Source organism: Cebus imitator, unplaced genomic scaffold (genome assembly GCF_001604975.1).
Source record: "Cebus imitator isolate Cc_AM_T3 unplaced genomic scaffold, Cebus_imitator-1.0 Scaffold38, whole genome shotgun sequence".
Taxonomy (NCBI): Eukaryota; Metazoa; Chordata; class Mammalia; order Primates; family Cebidae; genus Cebus; species Cebus imitator.
This window is the reverse complement of record NW_016107353.1, coordinates 7,473,425-7,496,499: the sequence shown is the minus strand read 5'-3', so window position 1 is coordinate 7,496,499 and position 23,075 is coordinate 7,473,425. Positions and strand designations below refer to the sequence as shown.

General features: G+C 35.6%; 1 protein-coding gene across 6 annotated transcripts in view; it reads right to left on the bottom strand.

Annotated features, from left to right (window-relative positions):
• SYT14 (synaptotagmin 14) overlaps nt 1-23,075 on the bottom strand; it is a 185,203-nt gene that overhangs the window by 148,283 nt on the left and 13,845 nt on the right. For 3 of the 6 annotated variants that reach the window (XM_037737399.1, XM_017525572.2, XM_017525575.2), the window contains 2 exons: nt 22,807-22,854; nt 22,307-22,511 (listed from right to left, as the gene is read on the bottom strand). Coding sequence is in view for 2 of the 6 variants with exons in the window: in XM_017525569.2 (XP_017381058.1) it covers nt 22,807-22,854 (48 nt within the window). In the remaining 4 variants the exon portion in view is untranslated. The remainder of the gene's footprint in view (nt 1-22,306; nt 22,512-22,806; nt 22,855-23,075) is intronic. The other 3 variants (XM_017525569.2, XM_017525571.2, XM_017525574.2) reach the window with 2 other exon arrangements.

Below are 23,075 nucleotides of genomic sequence, written 5' to 3'. Positions count from 1 at the left end.
TCAACTAACAAGGAAGGTGAAGGACCTCTTCAAGGAGAACTACAAACCACTGCCCAATGAAATCAGAAATGACACAAACAAATGGAAAAACATTCCATGCTCATGGATAGGAAGAATCAATGCCATGAAAATCCATACTGCCCAAAGTAATTTATAGGTTGAATGCTATTTCCACTAATAACATTGACATTCTTCACAGAATTAGAAAAAAAAAAAAAAACTATTTTAAAATTCTTATTGATAAAAAAGAGCCCAAACTGCCAAGACAATCCTAAGCAAAACGAACAAAGTTGGAGGCATCATGCTACAAGACTTCTAACTATACTACAAGGCTACATTAACCAAAACAGCATGGTACTGGTACAAGAAGAGACACACAAACCAATGGAACAGAATAGAAACCCAGAAATAAGACCGGACACCTAGAACCATCTTATCTTCAACAAACCTGACAAAAGCAATGGGATAAGGACTCTCTACTTAACAAATGGTACTGGCAGAACTAGCTAGCTATATGCAGAAAAGTGAACTGGACCCCTTCCTTACACCATATACAAAAAGTGACTCAAGATAAAATAAAGAATTAAAGGTAAAACCCAAAACTATAAAAACTCTAGAAGAAAATCTAGGCAATACTATTCAGGATATAGGCACTGGCAAAGATTTCATGACAAAAGCGCCAAAAGCAATTGCAACAAATGCAAACATTGACAAATGGAATCTAACTAAACTAAAGAGTTCCTGCACAGAAAAAAACAAACAAACAAACAAAAAAACCCTATCCATCAGAATGAACAACTTAAAGAACAGGAGAAAATTTTGCAATTCATGCATCTGACAAAGGTCTAACACCCAACATCTACAAGGAACTTAAACAAATTTACAAGAAAAAAACATCCCCATTAAAAAGTAGGCAAAGACCATTAACAGACAATTCTCAAAAGAAGATACACATGCAGCCAACATACATATGAAAAAAAGTTCAACATCATCAGAGAAATGTAAATCCAAATCACAATGAGGTACCATCTCACAACAGTAAGAATAGGTATTACTAAAAATTCAAAAAGTACCAGATGCTGGCATGATTGCAGAGAAAAAGGAATGCTTTTACACTGTTAGTAAAAATGTAAGTTAGTTCAACTATTGAGGAAGACAGTGTGGTGATTCTTCAAAAACCTAGAGGCAGAAATACCATTTGACCCAGCAATCCCCTCATTACTGGGTATATACCCAAATAAATATAAATCATTTTATTATAAAGATATATGCATGCAAATGTTCACTGTAGTGCTATTCACAATAGCAAAGACATGGAATCAATCTAAATGCCCATCAGCGACAGACTAGATAAAGAAAATGTGGTACATATACACCATGGAATACCATGAAGCCATAAAAAGGAACAAGACCATGTCTTTTATAGGGACATGGATGTAGCTGAAGCCATTATCCTCAGCAAACTAACCCAGGAACAGAAAACCAAATGCCACATGTTCTCACTTATACATGGGAGCTGAATGATGAGAACACATGGCATATGGTGTGGAACAACACACACTGGAGCCTGTTGGACAGTGGGGAGGCAGGAGGAGGGAAAGCGTCAAGAAGAATAACTAATGGATGCTGAGCTTACTACCTAGGTGATGGGATGATCTGTGCAGCAAGCCACCATGCCACACATTTACCTATGTAACAACCTTCGCATCCTACAAGTGTACCCCTGAACTTAAAATAAAATTTGAAAAAAAAAAAAGACCCATTCGTCTGCTGTCCTCAAGAGACCCATCTCACACATGTACAATATCCACAGGCTCAAAAGAAATGGTGGGAGAAAGATCTATCACACAAAAGAGCTGGGGTTGCTATTCTTATATCAGATAAACATACTTTAAATCAACAACAATTAAAAACAACAGAAATGCATTACCTACTGATAAAGCATCCAGTTAAACAAGACTTAACTCTCCTGTAGCTCACACCTGTAATCCCAGCACTTTGGGAGGCTGAGGTGGGCAGATCATGAGGTCAAGAGATCAAGACCTTCCTGGCTATGTTCACCGAAACCCTGTCTCTACTAAAATACAAAAAATTAGCCAAGTGTGGTGATGCATGCCTGTAGTCCCAGCTACTCAGGAGGCTGAGGCAGAGGAATCTCTTGAGCCCAGGAGGTGGAGGTTGCAGTGAGACGAGATTGCACCACTGCACTCTAGCCTGGTGACAGAGGAAGACTACGTCTCAAAAAAAAAAAAAAAAAAAAAAAACCACCCCCACACAAACAAAAAAAAGAAAAAAGAAAAAAAAACCCAAAAAAAAAAAAAAAAAAAAAAAAAAAAAAAAAAAAAAAAAAAAAAAAAAAAAAAAAAAAAGGCTTCGCTATCCTAAATATATACACACCCAACACAGAAGCACCCAGATTCGTAAAACAAATACTTCTAGACCTATGAAAAAACATCAGGCAACCACACAATAATAGTAAGGGACTTTGATACCCCATTGACAGCATGGGACAGAGATCATCGAGGCAGAAAACTAACAAAGAATTTTTGGACTTAAGTTTGACACCTGACCAATTGAACCTAATAACCATCTACAGAATACTGTACCCATCAACCACAGAATATACATTCTTCTCGTTTGCACACAGGACACACTCTAAGACAGGCCACATGCTCAGCCATAAGGCAGGTCTCAATAAATTTTTTAAAAAACTGAAATCACTCCAATCATACTGTCAGATCACAGTGAAATAAAAACAGAAATCAATACCAAGATGATCTCTCAAAACCACACAATTTCATGGAAATTAAACAATTTGCTACTGAATGACTTTGGGATAAACAATGAAACTAAGCAGAAATCAAAAAAAAATCTTTAAATGAAAACAGAGACACAACATACAAAAATCTATGGGATGCAGCAAAAGCAGTATTAAAAGGAAAGTTCACAGTGCTATATACCTGACTAAAACAGTCAGAAAAATCTTAATGATCTAACATCATACCTAGAAAAATTAGAAAAACAAGAACAAACTAACCTGAAAGCCAGCAGAAAAAAAGAAATAACTAAAAATCAGAGCAGAACTGGAGGAAACTGAGACCCAAAATCCATACCAAGAATCAATGAAACCAAAAGTTGGTTCTTTGAAACGATAAACATGGATAGACCACTGGTTAGATTAACAAAGGAAAAAAGTGAGAAGATCCAGATATTACAACCAATTCCATAGAAACACAAAAGATCCTCAGAGACTACTAAGAATATCTCTATGCCCATAAAACTAGGAAATCTAGAGGAAATGGATAAATTCCTGGAAACATACAACCTCCCAAGACTGTCTCAAGAAGAAATTGAAACCCTAAAAAAAAAAAAAAAAGAACCCAAACAAAAAAAAAAAAAAAAAAAAAAAAAAAAAAAACCCTGGACCAGATGGATTCACTACCAAATTCTAACAGACGCATAAAGAAGAACTGGTGCCAATTCTACTAAAACTATTCCAGAAAAACAAGGAGGAGGAACTCCTCCCTAACTCATTCATCACCCTGATACCAAAACCTGGCAAAAATACAACAAAAAAAGAAAACTTCAGTCTAATATCCCTGATGAACATAGACACAAAAATCGTCAACAAAATACTAGCAAATCAAATTTGGCAACGTATCAAAAAGTTAATTGCCATGATCAAGTAGCCTTCATTCCTGGGATGAAAGGTTGATCCAACATACATAAATCAATAAATGTGATTCATCACATAAACTAAGTCAAGAGCAAAAATCATATATTCATCTCAATCAAGACAGAAAAAGCTTTTGATAAAATCCAATATCCCTTTGTTAAAAAAAAAAAAACCCTCAAGAAACTAAGCAGCAAAAGAAACATACCTCAAAATAATAAGAGCCATCTATGACAAACCCATAGTCAACATTATACTGAATGGACAAATGCTGGAAAAATTCCCCTTAAAAGCTGGAATAAGACAAGTATGTCTACTCTCACCACTCTACTCAACATAGTAACAGAAGTCCTAGCTAGAGCAATCATGCAAGAGAAAGAAATGAAAGGTATCCATATAGGACAGAAGGAAGTCAAACTACTTCTTTTTAATGATGATATGATGCTATTCCTAGAAAACCCTAAAGACTCCACAAAAAGACTCCCAGAACTGATAAGTGATTTAAGTAAAGTTTCAAGACACAAAATCAAAGTGCAAAAACCAGTTGCACTTCTATACACTAATAATGTTTAAGCTGAGAGTGAAACCAAGAACAATCTGATTCAAAATAGCCACACAGAAAAAGAAATATCTAGGACTACATCTAATCAAGGAGGTGAAAGATCTCCTCAAGGAGAACTACCAAACACCACTGAAAGAAATCGTAAATGATACAAATGAAAAACATCCCATGCTCATGGATTGGAGAGTAAGTATCATTAAAAAGGCCATACTGCCCAAAGCAATCTACAGAGTCAATGCTATTCCTACCAAACTACCAATGTCATTCTTCACAAAATTAGGAGAAAAAAACTATTCTAAAGTTCATATGGAAACAAAACAGAGCCCAAACAGTGAAAGCTATCCTAAGCAAAAAGAATAAAGCAGGATGCATCAAATTACTCGACTTTAAACAATAGTATAAAGCTATAGTAACCAAAACAGCATGATACCGATACAAAAACAGACACATAGACCAACAGAACAGAAAAGACAACTCAGAAATAAAGCCACATACCTTCAACCAAGTTAACAAAAACATACACTGGAGAAAGGACACCCTATTCAATAAATGGTGCTGGAAAAACTATATTGCTATACGCAGGATGAAACTGGACCCCTATCTCTCACCACATATAAAAATTAACTCAAGATGGACTTAAATGTAAACTCTAAAACTATAAAAATTCTAAAAGAAAATCTGGGAAAAAATCCTCTAGACATTGATCTAGGCAAAGAATTCATGACTAAGACCCCCAAAGCAAATGCAACAAAAACAAAAATAGACAAATGGGACTATATAAACTAAAAAGCTTTGGCACAGTAAAAGAAGTAATCAATACAATGAACAGCTAGTCTGCAGAATGGGAGAAAATATTTGCAAACTATGTATCTGACAGAGGTCTAATATCCAGTATCTATAAGGAATAAAAAATTCAACAAAAAAAAACCCTATTAAAAAGTGAGTAAAGACACGAACAGTCACTTCTCAAAAGAAGACATACAAGCAGCCAACAAACAAAAAATGCTCTTATCACTAATCATCAGAGAAATGAAAATCAAAACCACAATGAGATACCATCTCACATCAGTCAGAATGGCTATTATTAAAAAGTGAAAAATTAGCAGATGCTGTTGAGGTTGCAGAGAAAGGGGAAAACTTATACACTGTTGATGATAATGTAAATTAGCCACTGTGGAAAGCAACTTTGAGATTTCTCAAGTAACTTGAAACAGAGCTACCATTCGATGCAGCGATCCCATTACTAGGTATACATCCAAAAGAAAATAAATCATTCTACCAAAAAAGACATATGCACACATATGTTCACCACAGCACTATTCACAATAGCAAAAACATGGAATCAACCTAAATGCCCATCAACAGTGGACTGAATAAACAAAATGTGTCCATAAATGCCATGGAATACTACACAGTCATAAAAAAGAATGAAATCATGTCCTCTACAGCAACACAGATGCGGCTGGAGGCCATTATCCTAAGTGAACTAACACAGAAACAGAAAACCAAATACCATATGTTTTCACTTATAAGTTGGAGCTAGACACTGGGTACTCTTGGTGATGAGGAAGAAAGGGGGGCAATGGTTGAAAAACTACCTATTGGGCACTACGCTCACGACCTGGGTGGCAGCATCAATGATACCCTAAACCTCACCATCACACATAATATCCATTTAACAAGCCTACACATTAGTACCCCCGAATCTACAATAAATGTTTATTTTTTTAAAAAAGGAAATGAGGTATTAAACCATGAAAAGATGTGAATAAACCTTAAATCCATATTACTAAGTGAAGGAACCCAATCTAAAAAGCCTACATACTGTATGTTTCCAACTATATGACATTCTGGAAAAGAAAAAAAAAATCTATAGAGATAGTATAAAAATCAGTGGCTGCCAGGGGTTGGGTGTAGGTAGGAAATGGATGAATATGCAGAGCACAGAGGATTTTTAGGATGATGAAACTACTCCATATGATACTATAATGGTGGACACATGTAATTATACATTTGTTAAAACCCTTATACCGTAGAACACCAAGAGTGAACCCTAATGTAACACTATCAAACTCTGGTCAATAGGGATATGTCAGTGTAGGACTGTATATAGTATTCAATGCCTATTTTAGAAAACAAAGTCTCAGTCAATGACCTAAGCTCAGGCTACATTCTGTCACAGTCCCAGTGAACTGGTGCATAGATGTAAGCACCTGATAGTGTTACTGTTTCTTGCCATAGTAGTTTCACCTGGTTGTTTACATTCTGAAATAGCTATCATTACATTATACATTCCTTTTCTTTTATTCCTCAGTTACATTACAGTTAGCTCAATATACTGATTTTTTTTTAATTTAGTGTAACAGCAAGTAATGTTATCTATGAATTTAATTTCAGAATTCTAGAGTGGGCATTACAGGATATGTGCTACTTGATAAGAGTTGAAAAACATCTTAAACCAGAAAAAGAAGAGCTAATAAAATCCTAAATTAGCAGAAGAGGAGAAATAATAAAGATCAGAACAGAAATCAATTAACTAGAAAGCAGACACACAACAGGCAAAATCAATAAAACAAAAACCTGACTCTTTAACACCAAGAAAACCAAGAAACCTTTAGCTATAACAATCAGTTAAAAAACAGATATCTGATAATTACAGAAATCACCAGTATCAGAATAGAAAAATAGATATTGATAATTACAGAAATAGAAAATAGAAATTGAAAAGTAGATATTAATAATTACAGAAATTATCAATATCAGAAATGAAAGAGATTATCTTATTAGAGTTACAGATATTAATAGGATAAAAAGGAGTATTATTAACAACTTCTCACAAATAAATCCAACAACTTAGATGAACAAATTCCTTGAAAGTCAGAAATTAAAAAGCTCACTCAAGAATAAATAGATCACCTGAAGAGGCCTATATATATTTTTAAAAGGTAAGTCTGCAGTTAAAAACCTTCCCATAACAGAAGACTCAAGGCTTAGGTGGCTTCTCTGGTGAACTGTACCAAACGTGTTGGGGGGAAATAGGGGAGGGACGGTGAGGGGTGGGGAGCTGGGGAGAGATAGCAAGGGGAGAGATGCCAGATGTAAGTGATGGGGAGGAAGGCAGCAAATCACACTGCCACGTGTGTACCTATGCAACAATCTTGCATGTTCTTCACATGTACCCCAAATCCTAAAATGCAATAAAATAAATAAATGGGAAAAAAAAAGAAAAAAGAAAGAAATAATACCAACTTCATATAAACTCTCACAAAATTCAAGAGGAGGGAATACTTTCTAATTCATTCTCTCAGACCAGTATCATACTGATACTAAAACTAAAAAGAGGCATGAAAAGAAAATAAAACAAACCAGCATCCCTAATGAATACACACATGAAAAGTCTTAACAAATTTTTAGCAAATTCAATCTAACAATATAGTAAAAGGATAATCCATCATGAACAAATAGAGTTTACCTCATAAATGTAAGGTTGGTTTAACATGTGATTCATCATGTAAACAAACTTTAAAAAGTTTAAAATCATATGATCATATCTGTAGATAAAGAAAAAGCATTTTCCTGGAAAAATTCCAGCAATCATTCCTTCTAAACTTTCTCAGCAAACTAGGAATAAAAAAGAAGTTCCTCACCCAGACAAAATCATCTAACATCATACTTACTGGCAAAAGACTGAACGCTCTTCCCTTGAAATCACCCTAAATGCTTTCCCTTGAGATCACCCACAAGGCAAAGATATTCATTCCATTACTTCTATTCCACAGTATACTAGAAGTTCTAGTCAGTGAAACAAGGCAAGAAAAAGAAATAAAAGCCATCCAGTTTGGAAAGGAAGAAGTAAAATTGTCTTTATTCATAGACATGGTCATCTACATAAACATTTCTTTAGAATCTACAAAATAAGCTACTAGAACTAAAGAATGCATTTAGCAAGGTTGCAGCATACAAGATAATGTACAAAACATAACTGTATTCCTATATAATATCAATGAGCCACTAAAAATTTATATTTAAAATTTCTAATAACATTAAAAATTATGAAATGCTTAGGGATATATCTGATAAAATGCCTAAGATTTGTACACTGAAAACTACAAAATATATCTGAGGAAAATTAAAGAAGACCTAAATAGAAATATATAGTAGGTTCATGGATTAGTAGACTCAATAATATTAAAATGTCAACTTTCTCCAGTTTATCTACAGGTGTCTTTTTCTAACAGAGTCCTATTCAAAATTCTACCAGGCTGTTTTGTAGAAATTGATAAACTGAAGCTAAAATTCACATAGGCAAAGGATCTAGAAAAGTGAATGAATCTGAAAAGGAATAAAATTTACAGACTTGCACTTCAAAAATGGTTACAAACCAACAGTAATCAAGACAGTTTGGTACTGGCAACAAGGCCGGCAACAAGGCAGACAAATAGATCAATGGAACAGGACAAAATTCAAAAACAAAACCATAAATATATAATTTATTGTTTTTATACAAAAGGACAAAGGCATTTAAGAGAAAGGTTAGTATTTTTTTTTTCAAAAAATGAGGCTGAAACAATTAGATATCCATTGTAAGTAAACTTTGACATATATCTCACATCATATACAAAAATTAACTCAAAATGTCTTCCTTAGGGAATGCTTATGCACTGTCAATGGGACTGTTAATTAGTTCAGTCTCTGTGGAAAGCAGTCTGGAGATTTCTCAAAGAACTAAAAATAGAACTACCATTCAACCCAGCAATCTCATTACTGGGTATATGCACAAAGGAAAACAAACTGTTCTACCATAAAGATACATGCACCTATATGTTTATCCCAGTGCTATTCACAATAGCTAAGAATCAACTAGGTGCCCATCAACGATTGACAGGATAAAGAAAATGTGGTACATATATGTCACGGAATACTGTGCAGCCACAAAAGAGATGAAATCATGTCCTTTGCAGCAATATGGATGTAGCTGGAGGCCATTATCCTAAGTGAATTAACAAAGAAAAAGAAAATAAATATCACGTGTTCTCACTGAGTACACAGACATAAAGATGGAAACTATAGATGTGGGGACTCTAAAAGAGAAGAGAAAGGGAGGGAGACAAGAGTTGAATAACTATTGAGTACTTTGTTTACTCTTTGTGTGATGGGTCCAACAGAAGCCCAAATTTCAGTATCACACAATATATTAATATATCCATGTAACAAACATGAACATATACCTCTTGAATCTAAAATTTTATTTTAAAATAGCTTTCATCAAAATATGCGCTTCTTTGGCATTGACCTTCTGTATAGAAAAAAAAGTTAACATAGCAGACCTGAGACTGCTATCCTTAGAAAAGCCTGCTTATGAGGTTGGCCCTTGGCTGGCATCTAGGAACTTGACCCTCAGAGCAGTCCCAGTCAACATTAATTAATAAAAGTATTTTATTGTGCCTACACTGTTTGAATAAATACTATGGTTTATGCTGAATTCCTATATTCCTTTCGGAAATCTGCAATTTTTTTGCAAGCTAGGTAGAGGGTGCTTACATGGTAAGCCCTCAATGAAATCCTTGGGCTCTGAGTCTTTAATGGACTTTCCTGGGCATGAAGATGGTATACATGTTGCTGCATTTTCATTGCTGAGGGAAGTGTGCTCTGTGTGACCCCTCATGACAGAGAGCACAAGGAAGCCTGCACATTTTTTCCCCCAGATCCTACACATCTTTTCCCCTTAAGATCTACCTGAGAATCTTAACCTTACTGTACTATATCTTAGCCATGAGTACAACTATATGCTAAATTTCATGAGTCCTTACAGCAAATCTTTAAACACTGGATTGCATTTTGGGACTCTCAATATACCTTGTAAACAAAAAATATTAAATCTACACCAGAAGATGCTGTTTGATTCCCCTAACTTAACCATATATGCATTCAAAGTCATGGTCAGTTATGGAGCAAATAAATCAATAGCTTTTTTTTTATAAAACTCCACTGGGAAAATAAGACAGAGCAAAAAGAGACCTACCATGTTTCTGAATGGAAAGAAAAGCCTATTTAGGAACTTAACTCACATGCATTAGGATTCTTTTGGGGAAAGGAAACTCGATTGCATTAGGGTTCTTTCTGGGAAAAAAGGATTCTTTTGGGACATAAATTGTAGAAGAGGATAGTTTATTCAAAGTTCATCTAGAAAAATAAACATAAGAGAATAACCAGAAAATACTTAAAATGAACATTAATGCAAGAAACTGTTTTCTACTAAGTAACAAAAGTCCCAATAATAAAAGCAATGTAATAGCGGTTCCAGAAAACGCATATAGAGAATAGGAAGAAAAAAGTCTTTACAGAAATTGACTGTATTAGTCCATTTTCGCACTGCTATAAAGAACTGCCCCAGACTGGGTAATTTATAGAAAGAAGTTTAATTAACTCACAGTTCCACATGGCAGGAGAGGCCTTAGGAAACTTACAATCATGGCAGAAGGGGAAGCAGGCACATCTTACACAGAAGCAGGTAAAAGAGAAGAGGAACTGCTGAACTCTTAAAAAATCGTCAGATCTCATGAGAACTCACTCATTACCATGACAACAGCATGGGGGCAACTGTCCCCGTGATCCAGTCACCTCCTACCTGGTCCTTCCCTTGACATGTGGGGATAATGGGGATTACAATTTACGATGAGATTCAGGTAGGGACACAGAGCCTAACCATATCACTGACCCAAGCATGTATAATAACTGTATGTGAAAACAGTAGTACTGCAAATTGTCAGGGAAATAATGAATTATCCAAAACCAGTATTGTATAACTGGCTGATCAGTTTGAGATCAATGTAAAGCTGGATCCTTCCCTCACACTTCTGACTGAAATAAATTACAAGTGGATGTAAACATGTGTTTAAGGAAGCAGAAGCCCTTTTACAGTAATTAGGGTCACTGATGTTAACAACCAATTCTTTGAGGAAACCATCGTCAAATATAAGTCATTTCATCAGATGCACCACTCTCATTTTGCAGCTATATTTCTTAAAGGTTTGTTTGTGTTTACCTAACATCTGGGGTTGAAATGTAGAAAAGATGAGTCATATTTCAGCCTGATGTATGAAAACTGTCCTCTGTATTTATTTTTCATTGTCATGAAAATGACAGGCCAGAATAACCAGAAAATTAAATTTATTGATCAAAATATTCCAGCCATACATATTTTTACATATATAATTCATTTAGGTAAAATAAGCACATAAGCCAAAATTACTTAGTATATATTCCATTCCTCTGCCTAAGTCTTCGGATGAAATAGGTCAATAAAAACAGGAAAATTTCCCTCTTCCCTACTCTCCTTCCAACGGAAGAGGCCTTAGGAGAGAGAAACCTAAAGAAAATTGGCAATGGAACATTTTGTATAATACCTGGACCCTTATCACAGAAAGTATAGTGGATGGTCTACATGACACCAATTCTGTCAGGACCATCTCAGCAATCCATCTCTATTCCTCTTCTCTCAAGAATTAAAAAAAAAAAAAAAAGATTTTCTTTTTTACACGTACTCTGGACATCTCAACTACAATGTCCATTCTGACCACTTCCCTTGAATCAAGGGCTGGGCAGATAAACAACATTCTAGTCTTTCTGTTCTGGTAGCAATAAATGAACTTCTGTTCCATTTCAATGTGATTTATTAAAGAATCCATAACTCAGGTGAGTAACACAGATGTGTTAGGAAAAACTGAAACAGGCTTTAAATTTCTGAAGTTCGTCCACAGACATCATTCTGTAAATACCTTAAATTACACTCATAAAACTCCAACTAATACAACCATTAGAGAAAGAAAGAAAGAAGGGAAGAAGAAAATGACACTTTTAGGTGGGTATTTCAGAGAAAGGCAGAACTTAGTGAGGTACAAGATGAGCTCTCATAGACTTCATCACCCATTTGGTCTCCACTATTATTTGGATTACTCTAGATTCTTGTGCTCCTATCATCTCCATAATATATTCTTTCCCCTATCTATTGAACTTCATTCCCCTTCAAAGACCGGGGGTCTGCTTTACTCTTAGTGTATTTGTTAACTTACAGCAGCCTGAATTTGGAATATAAAACTAAAAATAGCAAGCATGAGTCAATGCAGTAGGCTCCTTCCCTCTGGGTGCACATAAACCTCTCATTAAGAAGTTCAAAGAAGCTGAGAATGAATCAAAGAAAATATAGCTCCATGATCTCCACCTTCCATTAAATTGAAAATGAAACTGTCATTTTAATTATAGTAACTAAAACCCTATTATCTGCTACTACTAAGTCTCTACAAATTGACAACCTAATTGAAATTTCCTGAGCTACGTTTAAAAAAAAAAAAAAAGCTTAAAATGTACCCCAACAGGGCAGTTACAAAAATCTATTGGTCTTCTCAATTCAGGAATATCTCTTAACAATAATGTCTAGAAGTCACTGAGCTATATCAAAAGAAATCTACCCTAAGAACCAGAAAAATTAAAAATAGCATAAATAAATTATATTACAACTCTAGATATGTTTTTAAATAATTGAAATTATACACTGAAAAAAGGGCACTTTATTCATTACATACTGTTTAGTCACAAGAAAGAAATTAAGACAATTATAATTTTTACATAATTTTTAGAATTTCACATTTGCATGTTGACCTAACAATGGGAGAAAAATGTTTTTACTGGATTTGCATAGAAATTGAAGATGGAGGTCTGCTTATATGTCAACACGCAAAGATTTGTGGTCAGAAATTTTCATGCTAGGAGCCACTTCCTTATTCAGAAATCAGCAGCCTACAGACATATGCCATTATTTAAATGAATTACTGAAACATTTTAGAAGGCTAACATTAGTGACTCAGTAGGTAGGTCTCATACATTCAAAATCCTGAAAGTCAAACCACTGAAAGAATAAACAATAGAAACTATCAGATCATGACTTCCAGAATTGATACAAATAAAAAAAAATACATGTGATTCATCTCTAATAAGAGTCTACAAATTCCAAGACTGTCCCTACCCTCTTGAGCAAGATAATAATAATATGCATATACAAATTTATTGACTACAAAGTGTTTCATACACTTTATTTAACTTGATCCTGATAGAAGTCTTGTGAGATTAGTACAGACAGCCTTAATAATGTCACCATTTTACAGAGGGGGAAACTGAGACTCAAAGAATTACATGACTTTACTCAGCCTGGATGAAGCAAATTGGGAAATTTAATCCTTATCTCCTTATTTCAAATCAAATCATGTACTCTTTCTACTAAATACTAGCTCTAATAAATAATAGAAAAAAAGAAGTTACTTTATTATTATTCTACTCTGGATAAATTAGAACTTTATAGGCTCAAAAGTCAAGTTTAGTCACTAGGCAAAAAATCTGTACCTGTCCTAACCCCAAAAAGTCAGCATATAGTTCTACACCTTTACAAATTTTAGGTGAAAAATTGTCACCTACATTTCAGACACTTTTCTACTATGTTCCCAAAAGAAATAAGTAAAATACCATCAAAGAGAGAAGAGCGACGATGCACTTGAGGGGGAAGAGAAAGAAAGAACAAATCTGTCTACCCAGCAAAACAGGGGAATCCGAGGGTGTAGACAGTAAAATATAAAAACCTAACTGGATTTCCATTTGTGCACAAAGCAACATCAGCCAACTCAAAGGAAAAGGATAACACATGCAGAAACACTCCTTTAATTGCCATAAGTTTAGAAAAGCAGCACCAAGTTCAGCCTCTCCCCTAGCTCTAGTAACTATAATCTACCTATTGTCTCCAAATTCTCAACTCTCACACCTTGTACTCTCTTATAAGTGTATTATTGTAACACAGTTGTGTATTAGGATAAGAAACTATCAGAACTGAACAGATATAGGGTATCTATTGTAGCCCCATAATTTGTAAACCTAGCACTACCATGGACATCCTATGTCAACAATCACACAAGGCCTTGCTCTCAGATGAGTTACAACTACTCACTTGAAAAGGTTAATTGATGAGTTTAAGTTATTTTTAGGATCATATTTGAAAGAAATTGTAAAGGCCACCTAGACTAGTGATGAGCAGCATTCAAAAAACCACAGGTGGCCAACCTAGCTTCAAGACAGTCTTTGATTCAAATGGGAGAAAAGACTGGAAAGCTGGTTTTTTGCTACGATTTCTCAAGTATGCTCAGATGTTTATCTTTTAGTGGTTTAAATAAGTTACTTCCTTTAGTCAAGGAAAAACATTGAAGGTAACAAATTTAAACATTCTACACGTTTTCCCAATGGATCCAGTAAAGTCATTTTTATTTTCAATGTTTAAAAAAAGGCATATATTTATTTTTCCTAAATTGAAACAACAAAGTTAACCACTGATAATCTCCTATTTTCTAACCACTAAGAGACGTTTTTCTGCAATTTCCAAAAACAGATTGTCATTCATACTGGGATATTACATGATGATTTGTGAATGCTCAATAAATGCCATAAAGATGGACTTAGTATATAAAAATACTATCAGGCCAGGACAATAAGGAGTCCTGTGCCATAAAACTACAAATCACCCTCCAGGTTAACATGACTTGGACATACTAACATACATAAATATATACATTTGCCTGTCTCAGACATATCATTATTTTAATTTAGTTTTATAAAGACATAAAAGATCTAAAGTAATAAATATCAAAGGAATAGAATTTTAGGTAATGGAAAGTTTTGCACAAAAAGAGGAGCTGGTTAAGAATAAAATACACTATGTAAGCAGATGCTTTTTTTATTGAGATAAAACACATATGCCACAAAATTCACCAAAGTGCATAATTCAGTGTTCTGTAATATATTCGTAGAGTTGTGCAACCACGATCTAATTTCAGAATATTTTCATCACTCCCCAGAAAAACCCATATCTATTAGTAGTAACTCCCTATTTTTCCCTCCCCCTAGCCCTGGCAACTACTAATCTATGTTCTGTCTCTATGGATTTGTCTATTCTGGACATTTCATATGAATGAAATCCTATTTATATGATATGTGGCTTTTTGTGTGTGGTTTCTTTCACTTAGTATAATGTTTGCAAGGTTCATCAGTGTTGTAGCTTGTATCAATAATTCATGCCTTCCAATGGATGAATAATATTCCATTGTGTGAATATGCCATATTTTATTTAACCCATTCATCAGTTGATGGATATTTAGGTTGTTTCCACTTTGGGCTATTAAGAATAATGTTGTTAGGCTGCTGGCAGTGACTCACGCCTGTAAACCTACCACTTTGGGAAGCCAAGGCGGGTAGATTGCCTGAGCTCAGGAGTTTAAGACCAGCCTGGCCAATATGGCGAAACCCCATCTCTACTAAAAATAAAAAAAAAAAATTGGCTGGGCATGGTGGCGTACACCTGTAGTCCCAGATACTCAGGAGGCTGAGGCATGAGAATCGCTTGAACCTGGGAGGTGGAGGTTGCAGTGAGCTGAGATCATGCCATTGGACTCCAGCCTGGGCAACAGAGTGAGACAGAGTCACAAAAAAAAAAAAAAAGGAGAGAAAGAAAGACAATTAAAAAAAAATAACCTTTCTATGAATATCCATCTACAAATTTTTATATAAACATATGCTTTCAATTTTATTGGGTATAAACCTAGGAGCATAATTGCTAGATTATGTGGTAATTCTATGCTTATTTTTTTAGGAACTTTGAAACTGTTTTCTAAAGTTGCTGCACCATTTTACATTCCCAGCAATCGATGGGAGTTCCAATTCCTCCACATCCTCACCAACACTTGTTATTGTCCATTTTTAAGATCATGCTTAGTCAAGCAGTTAGAAGAGGATTACACAGTATCCTTTTAGTCCTGTTTTGTTTATTTTCCCAAGAAGCTGCCAAAGAAATAAAAAGTATAAATAGAAAAGATTTAAAAATGATTATTATTTGCAAATGACATAACTGTCTACAGAGAAAACCCAAAATATCTATGGATATATTTAAATAGTTTAGCAATATGGCTACTAATTTATAAAAGTTAACTGCATTTCGATTAACAGATTTCATTTACTGTAGCAGCAAAAAATAATGAGATATCTAAACATAAATCTAAAAAAACAAGATCATTATAGATAATTTTCAAAATCTTACTGAAAGGCATTAAACAAATTCAAAGATATACCATGTTCAAGAATAAGAAATCTCAGTATTTTAAAGATACCATCTCCACATTGATCTAGAGATTCAATGTAATTCTTATTAAAATTTGATAAAGGCTTTTTAAGGAACTTGACATGCTGATTCTAAAATTTATATGGAAAATCAGAGGCCCAGAAGCAGTTATTACATTACTGAAGAAGAAAAATAAGAAGGATTTGTCCTAAAAGATAACAAGAATTGCAACACTCTAATAATTAAGATAGTAACGTACCATTAGGGAATAGACTGATTAATGGAACGGAAATACGCCAACTTGACAAAAACTCAACAGAGGTGGCAGAGGTGGCACTGTAGATCAGTGGGAAATGTTTGGAATATTTAATAAATTGTGCTGGAACTACTACTTAACCATTAAAAAATGAAATTAAGTTCTTAGTCATATAAAAAATCAATTTCAGATGGATAAATAACATAAATATGAAAAGCAAGACTAAATCTCTCAAAATAACAGAATTGCTATGATCTTAAGGGTGAGGAAGGATTTCCCCAAAACATCTCAAAAGCACTCGAAAGAGAAAGAAGGGGGGAGGGGGAGAAAGAGAAAAGAATGAAAAGAAAAAAATACTAAGAATTTAGACTAGGCCGGGCACAGTGGCTCACGCCTGTAATCCCAGCACTTTGGGAAGCCAAGGCGGGCGGATCACGAGGTCAAGAGATCAAGACCATCTTGGCCAACATGGTGAGATCCCACCTCTACTAAAAATACAAAAAAAAATTAGCTGGGCGTGGTGGCATGCGCCTGTAGTCCCAGCTACTCAGGAGGCTGAGGCAGGAGAATTGCTTGAACCCAGGAGGCGGAGGTTGCAGTGAGCCTAGGTCGCGCCACTGCACTCCAGCCTGGCGCCTGGTGACAGAGTGAGACTCTGTCTCAAGAAAAAAAAAAAAAAAAAGAAGTTAGACTAAATTAATATTAAACACATAGCATAGACACTTCTGAGTATCTAAAAAAAAAATGGAATCTGCCTAACTCTATGCCTCCCAGTTTTACCTCCCCAAAACAAGAAGGAAAAAGTAAATCTATAGGCAGGGCATGATGGCTCACACCTGTAATCCCAGCACTTTGGGAGGCCGAGGCAGGCAGATCACCTCAGGTCAGGGGTTCAAGACCAGACTGGCAAACGTACCTATTAAAAATACAAAAATTAGCTGGGCATGGTGGTGCATGCCTGTAATCCCATCTACTTGGGAGGCTGAGGCAGGAGAATTGCCTGACCTCAGGAGGTGGAGGCTGTAGTGAGCCATGATCACACCACTGCACTCCAGTCTGGGTGACAAGAGCAAGATTCCATCTCAAAAAAAAAATATAAATGTAATAGAAACTATATCCTCAGAATAATTTGAATACAGAGAATGCTAATACCTCAATATAAATGTGAGTAAAAACAGAAAACTTACCAAATCACAGGATACAATCTCTCATGCTCCCACCCAACCCAAACATCATGGAGTCTTTGCTGTAAACAAAAGAAAAGAAAAACTACCAGAAAGACAGAAGAGAGAATACAGGAATGGGGGGCTAAAGATGATCTGTAACTATTCCCAGAAATAAAGTCCATGTTAAATCTGAAAATACTAACAACAACAATAACAAAACTGAGTAGATGAGAGCAGAGCTTACAGGGAAGGAATTCTGAAAGTACATGTGAGTTAATGGGGTAAACATAACTTAAAGGGGTAGTTGGGCAGTCTTTGTACATAGCTTCTGCAGGAGGAAAAAAGGGCAAAAGGGAAAAGGCCCTTTAGCTATTGGGTAGTGAAGGGGAAATGAAACAAAAGGGGATAGGGTCCTAAAAGACAAAAGACAATCACAAAATCAGAGGATTCACAACCCCTTCCCCTCCAAAACAAAACACACACACACACACACACACACACACACACACACCCTTATTACATCTATCAATCTCCCCTTCTACATAGCCTTAAATTTTCTCACTGAAGTCACATCTTTAAGTTACATACCTACCTCTAGAAGAAATTTATCTAGATGATCACCATTAACATACATAAAGCATGTAGGACTACGGCAAGGTGAGCACTTTATAAGGGTAGATTGATAAATGGAACAATATAGGTCGCTGTACTTCTTGGGCTCACTGATTCACTAACATTTCTCAGCCTGTTTTGAAGTTATTCTAGATGTAGCCCTGTGACTGAATTATTGATGTGGGAATCTTAAGAAACGTACTTTGCTTCCAGGCCAATCCCATAAAAATCTCTTACATACAATCCTCTTTTCTCTTTTTTTCCCCCACACTCCCTGCTTAATGAAAAGAACATACTAACCTCCAAAGCCATGAGCTAAACAGGCCAGAGCCACAAGCTAGAAGCCTGGATCCCTGAATCACTGCTGAAAGAGTGCTTGCTCTGTGGCAACTAGAAATACCTGATTTAAACTTCACAAAAGAAAGAAATAAACCTCTATCCTGTTTGAGTCATTATTTGTTTGGGGTTTGTTTGGTACAGCAGCTAACAGTACCTTGAGTAATACGATGTGTTGACTAATTATTTCCTAGGGACGCAGAAAAATCTTCTCTAGGGATATATGATATATTGTTGAAGATGTATTCTTCAACATAGGGGGAAGGGTGGTAGCAGAAGACAAATAAGAATGACAGAGAAATTAGAATGGTTCCGAACCATGGTTAATTAGGAGGTGAGATGGGTGCTTACAATTTGAAAGAAGGGACACTTTAAGGTGAAAACTGTATAAAAGAATAAATAAATTATAACATAATATGGCTTTACTGCAAACAATACTGATCATAAAAATGTACACTCTGAAAACTCACTTAATCAAAACTGAAAACTATATTAGGGAAATGAGATTTGAAGAAATGCATGGGAGGGCAATTTGTCTTCTAGTTTCATTTGAACCAGGATGGTTTATACCCAGAGTCTCACTCACACATAATATAAATGATTTAGATAATGAGACTTTTGAACTGATGATATGCAGATAATATTTTGGACTCTGAGTTGATGCTATAATGTCTTTGTAGATCAGGGTAAGATACTTTTTTTATTTGAGGTATAATGAGAATCCACAGAAAAATTTCAACCAGCAAAGTAGTTGGCCTGATTTACATTTTTGAAAATCACTAATACTGAAAGGAGATAAAAATGCAAGTAGGGAAACCAGTTAGGAAACTATGACAGTGATCTAGGCAAAAGAAGACAGAGAACTAGACTACAGTGACAGCAGCAGGATGAAAAAACGAAGATAAATCGAAAATTATACTTTGCAGGTAGAACTGATGGAACTTACTAATAAATTACATGTGGACAATAACAGAATGATAGAAATACAGGATGATTCTTAAGTTAGAAGTTGAGTAACTGGGTAGATAGTGCTATTTATTAGCTGAGATGGAGAAAACTCAGAAAGGTCTAGGCTGAGGGAAGAAAATCAAGACTTGCATTTTAGACATGTCAAGTTGTTATTCTAACAGACATCCAGATAGAAATATCAAGTAAGTCATTTGATAAAAGAGCAGGGAGCTCAGACAGCCAAGAGCTGGATTCATAAATTTGTGTGGCATTTAAAACAACAGAACTAGATAAAATTGAACAGAGGAAAAAGATGGAAAAATGAGTGAGCCCAGGACCAAACTCTTGGTACATGACATATTCGAAGGTCTGACAGAGGACAGAATTTAGCAAAAGAGACAGAAACAGCCAAATAGGTAAAAAGAAGTTGTGTCCAAGCACAGTGGCTCACGTCTGTAATCCCAGCACTTTGGAAGACCAAAGCAGGCAGATCACCTGAGGTCAGGAGTTCAAGATCGCCTTGGCCAACATGGTGAAACCCTGTGTCTACTAAAGACAAAAGATTGGCCAGGTGTGGTGGCACACGCCTGTAGTCCCAGCTACTTGGGAGTCTGAGGCAGGAGAATTGCTTGAACCCACAAGCCGGAGGTTGCAGTGAGCCGAGATAGCATCACTGCGCTCCAGCCTGGGCAACCAAATGAGACTCCGTCTCAAAAAAAAAAAAAAAAGAAGTAGTTGTGATGTCTGGCTGAGCTCAGTGGCTCTCACCAGTAATCCCACCATTTTGGGAGGCCAAGATGGGCAGATCACTTGAGGCCACAAGTTCAAGACCAGGCTGGCCAACATGGTGAAACCCCATCTTACTAAAAATAGAAAAATTAGCCAGGCACAGTGGCGTGCACCTGTAATCCCAGCTACTTGTGAGGCTGAAGCATGAGAATAGCTTAAACCCAGGAGGTAGAGATTGCAGTGAGCCAGGATCTCGGCACTACATTCTAGCCTGGGCAACAGAGAATCTGTCTTTGAAAAAAAAAAAAAAGAGAGAGAGGGAAAAAAAGGGAAGTTTTGATGTCAGAGGTGTCATTTCATTAGAATCACTGATATTGCTATAATTATTCTACTTTACATTTTTTTTTTTAAGACAGAGTCTCACTCTGTCGCCCACGCTGGAGTGCAGTGGAACAATCTCGGCTCACTGCAATCTCTGCCTCCTGGGTTCAAGTGATTCTCCTGCCCCATGATCTACTCTACAGAAGTCTAGCATAAAATGCAAAAGCTTTAGCCCAGAGCATTAATTCCAAAAATATTAAAAAACTTATGAAATATCCACTGTACTGAATACTAAGAAGATACATAAACAGAGATTCAGACAATTCCATGACATGGCTATGGTGTGAATAAATTTTTTAAATGCAGAATTAAAATTCTATAGATAGATGGAAAAGAGTGAAAAAGCCGGACTAACAGAGAGAAATCTAGGCAAAGCATACTTGAGAACTACCTGGATAGGAATAGAGACAGCAATAAAGAATAACCAAAAAAAAAACAAAAGGCCATGATAAAAAAAAGATATATTCAGACCATCTTCTATCCTTATCTAATTTTCTCCATTGTAGTTTTCTCTTCCCTTTGTAGCCACAAAAGACCCCCTACACATTTTCATTTTCTTACTTCTAGCTGTCTCTATTCTTGCCTTGATTCTCTTTTCACTTGACCACAGCTTTAATAGCTTTTGATTCCAACTGGTCTGTACTGTGTCTTTTGCTATCCTAACAAATTAAAAGTTTTTAAAAGTTTTAGATGGACTGGGTAATAACCCTAAAATTATTTTAAACATTTTTAATAGTTCTGGGCTTATATATATTGCAGAAGGCCACAAATGTTTATGTAGAGAAATAAAATAATGCATAAATTTGTCTATCCCCTACCTCCATTTTAGGTAAAAAGCACAAATCAACAATGGTTATAGCATGAGAATCAATCCTAAATTTGAGATTTCACGAAACTGACTTCAATTTCCTCCTTTGTGGTATCAGAGGAAAGGTATATGGAAAAGCTATAGTTTAATAAAGGAAGAAGATTTTAAATGAACAGCAATTGCATGCAATGACTCACAGATAAACTAGTATGACCATGTCAATAATGGTCACATAAGTTCACCTAAAAAGGATTAAAAATTATTTCAACTCTAAAGAAGCTGAGGTTTTTCAGAGCTATCAAGGACTTACTGAAAATATGCTAACATTTTCCTGCCATGCTTTTCATACCCAGGTATCACAAATAATGACACTGCTCCAAACTTCCTTAGAGTGAAGTCTCTCTATTAGGGATGAGAGGAGTGCTGTTAGTTGGCTAGACTCAGGAGGGCCAAGTGAGTTTTGAAGAGAGATGCAAGAAAAGCAAGTGCCCCAAGTTTAGAAAGAGACAAGGGTGGTAAATTTTTGAGGATTTCTTCCCCTGACCTCCCCAGGAATCTCTTTTCTTCATACCATTTCATAGATTTGTGATTATTTATAAGGAGTTGTGGGGACTCCCAAGGTTCTCCTGATTCTTCCAAATCTAGAGAATACCTGATTCTTTGCCTCCCACCTGGTAACTGAATTACCTTTCCTGGGGCCACTTTGTTGAACCACCCAGTTGTCAGGTGGCTCCTTCTAAGGAAGCATAGACAGTTGTTGGTGTCAAAAGATGTTGTGGTCTTTGGATATGTTCCCGATTTGAATTTCAACCAACTCCTCACATCTCTCTGATGGGGTACAGTAATAGAACAGAAGTCAATGGGAGATCAGCATGCACTCAGATTCCAGATTCTGAAAGGGAACAAAAATCAAACCCTCCATTCTTTGCCTCTTCACCATGTCTAATAACCAATATGCTAGAAACCCGGCTTTATCAGACCATCAACACTAAATGTAAAGCAACAACTCTCAATAACAACATAAGTAATATGCGCTTTATAAATGCTTAAGTAGTTAATACAAATATTAATATTTACTAAAATTTACACTTTATAAATACAAATTATCTGCCATCCTACTAAAATGTATTACACCCTTTGAAAGTATTCATTTAGTATTTAAATATCCATGCAGGGCAACAATTTACCTTTTCTAATACAGATAAGTTCATGTACTCCACAGGTTCTCTCTCCACCTGTTAAAAAAAAAAAGTTTATTAGAAGTTAAAAACATAGAAAGTAGCACGAATTTGACTGTTACAAAGAATCATTTTAAATTAGCACCTAAAAGTGACCTCAGGAAAAGTTTCCCTAATCCTTCTTTTCAGACTTAATTAAATGATATGATAGCCTGATATTATAATTTTCTGGAACAATCCAGAAATTAGGTCTTAGGAAGCCTCAAAATGAAGACACT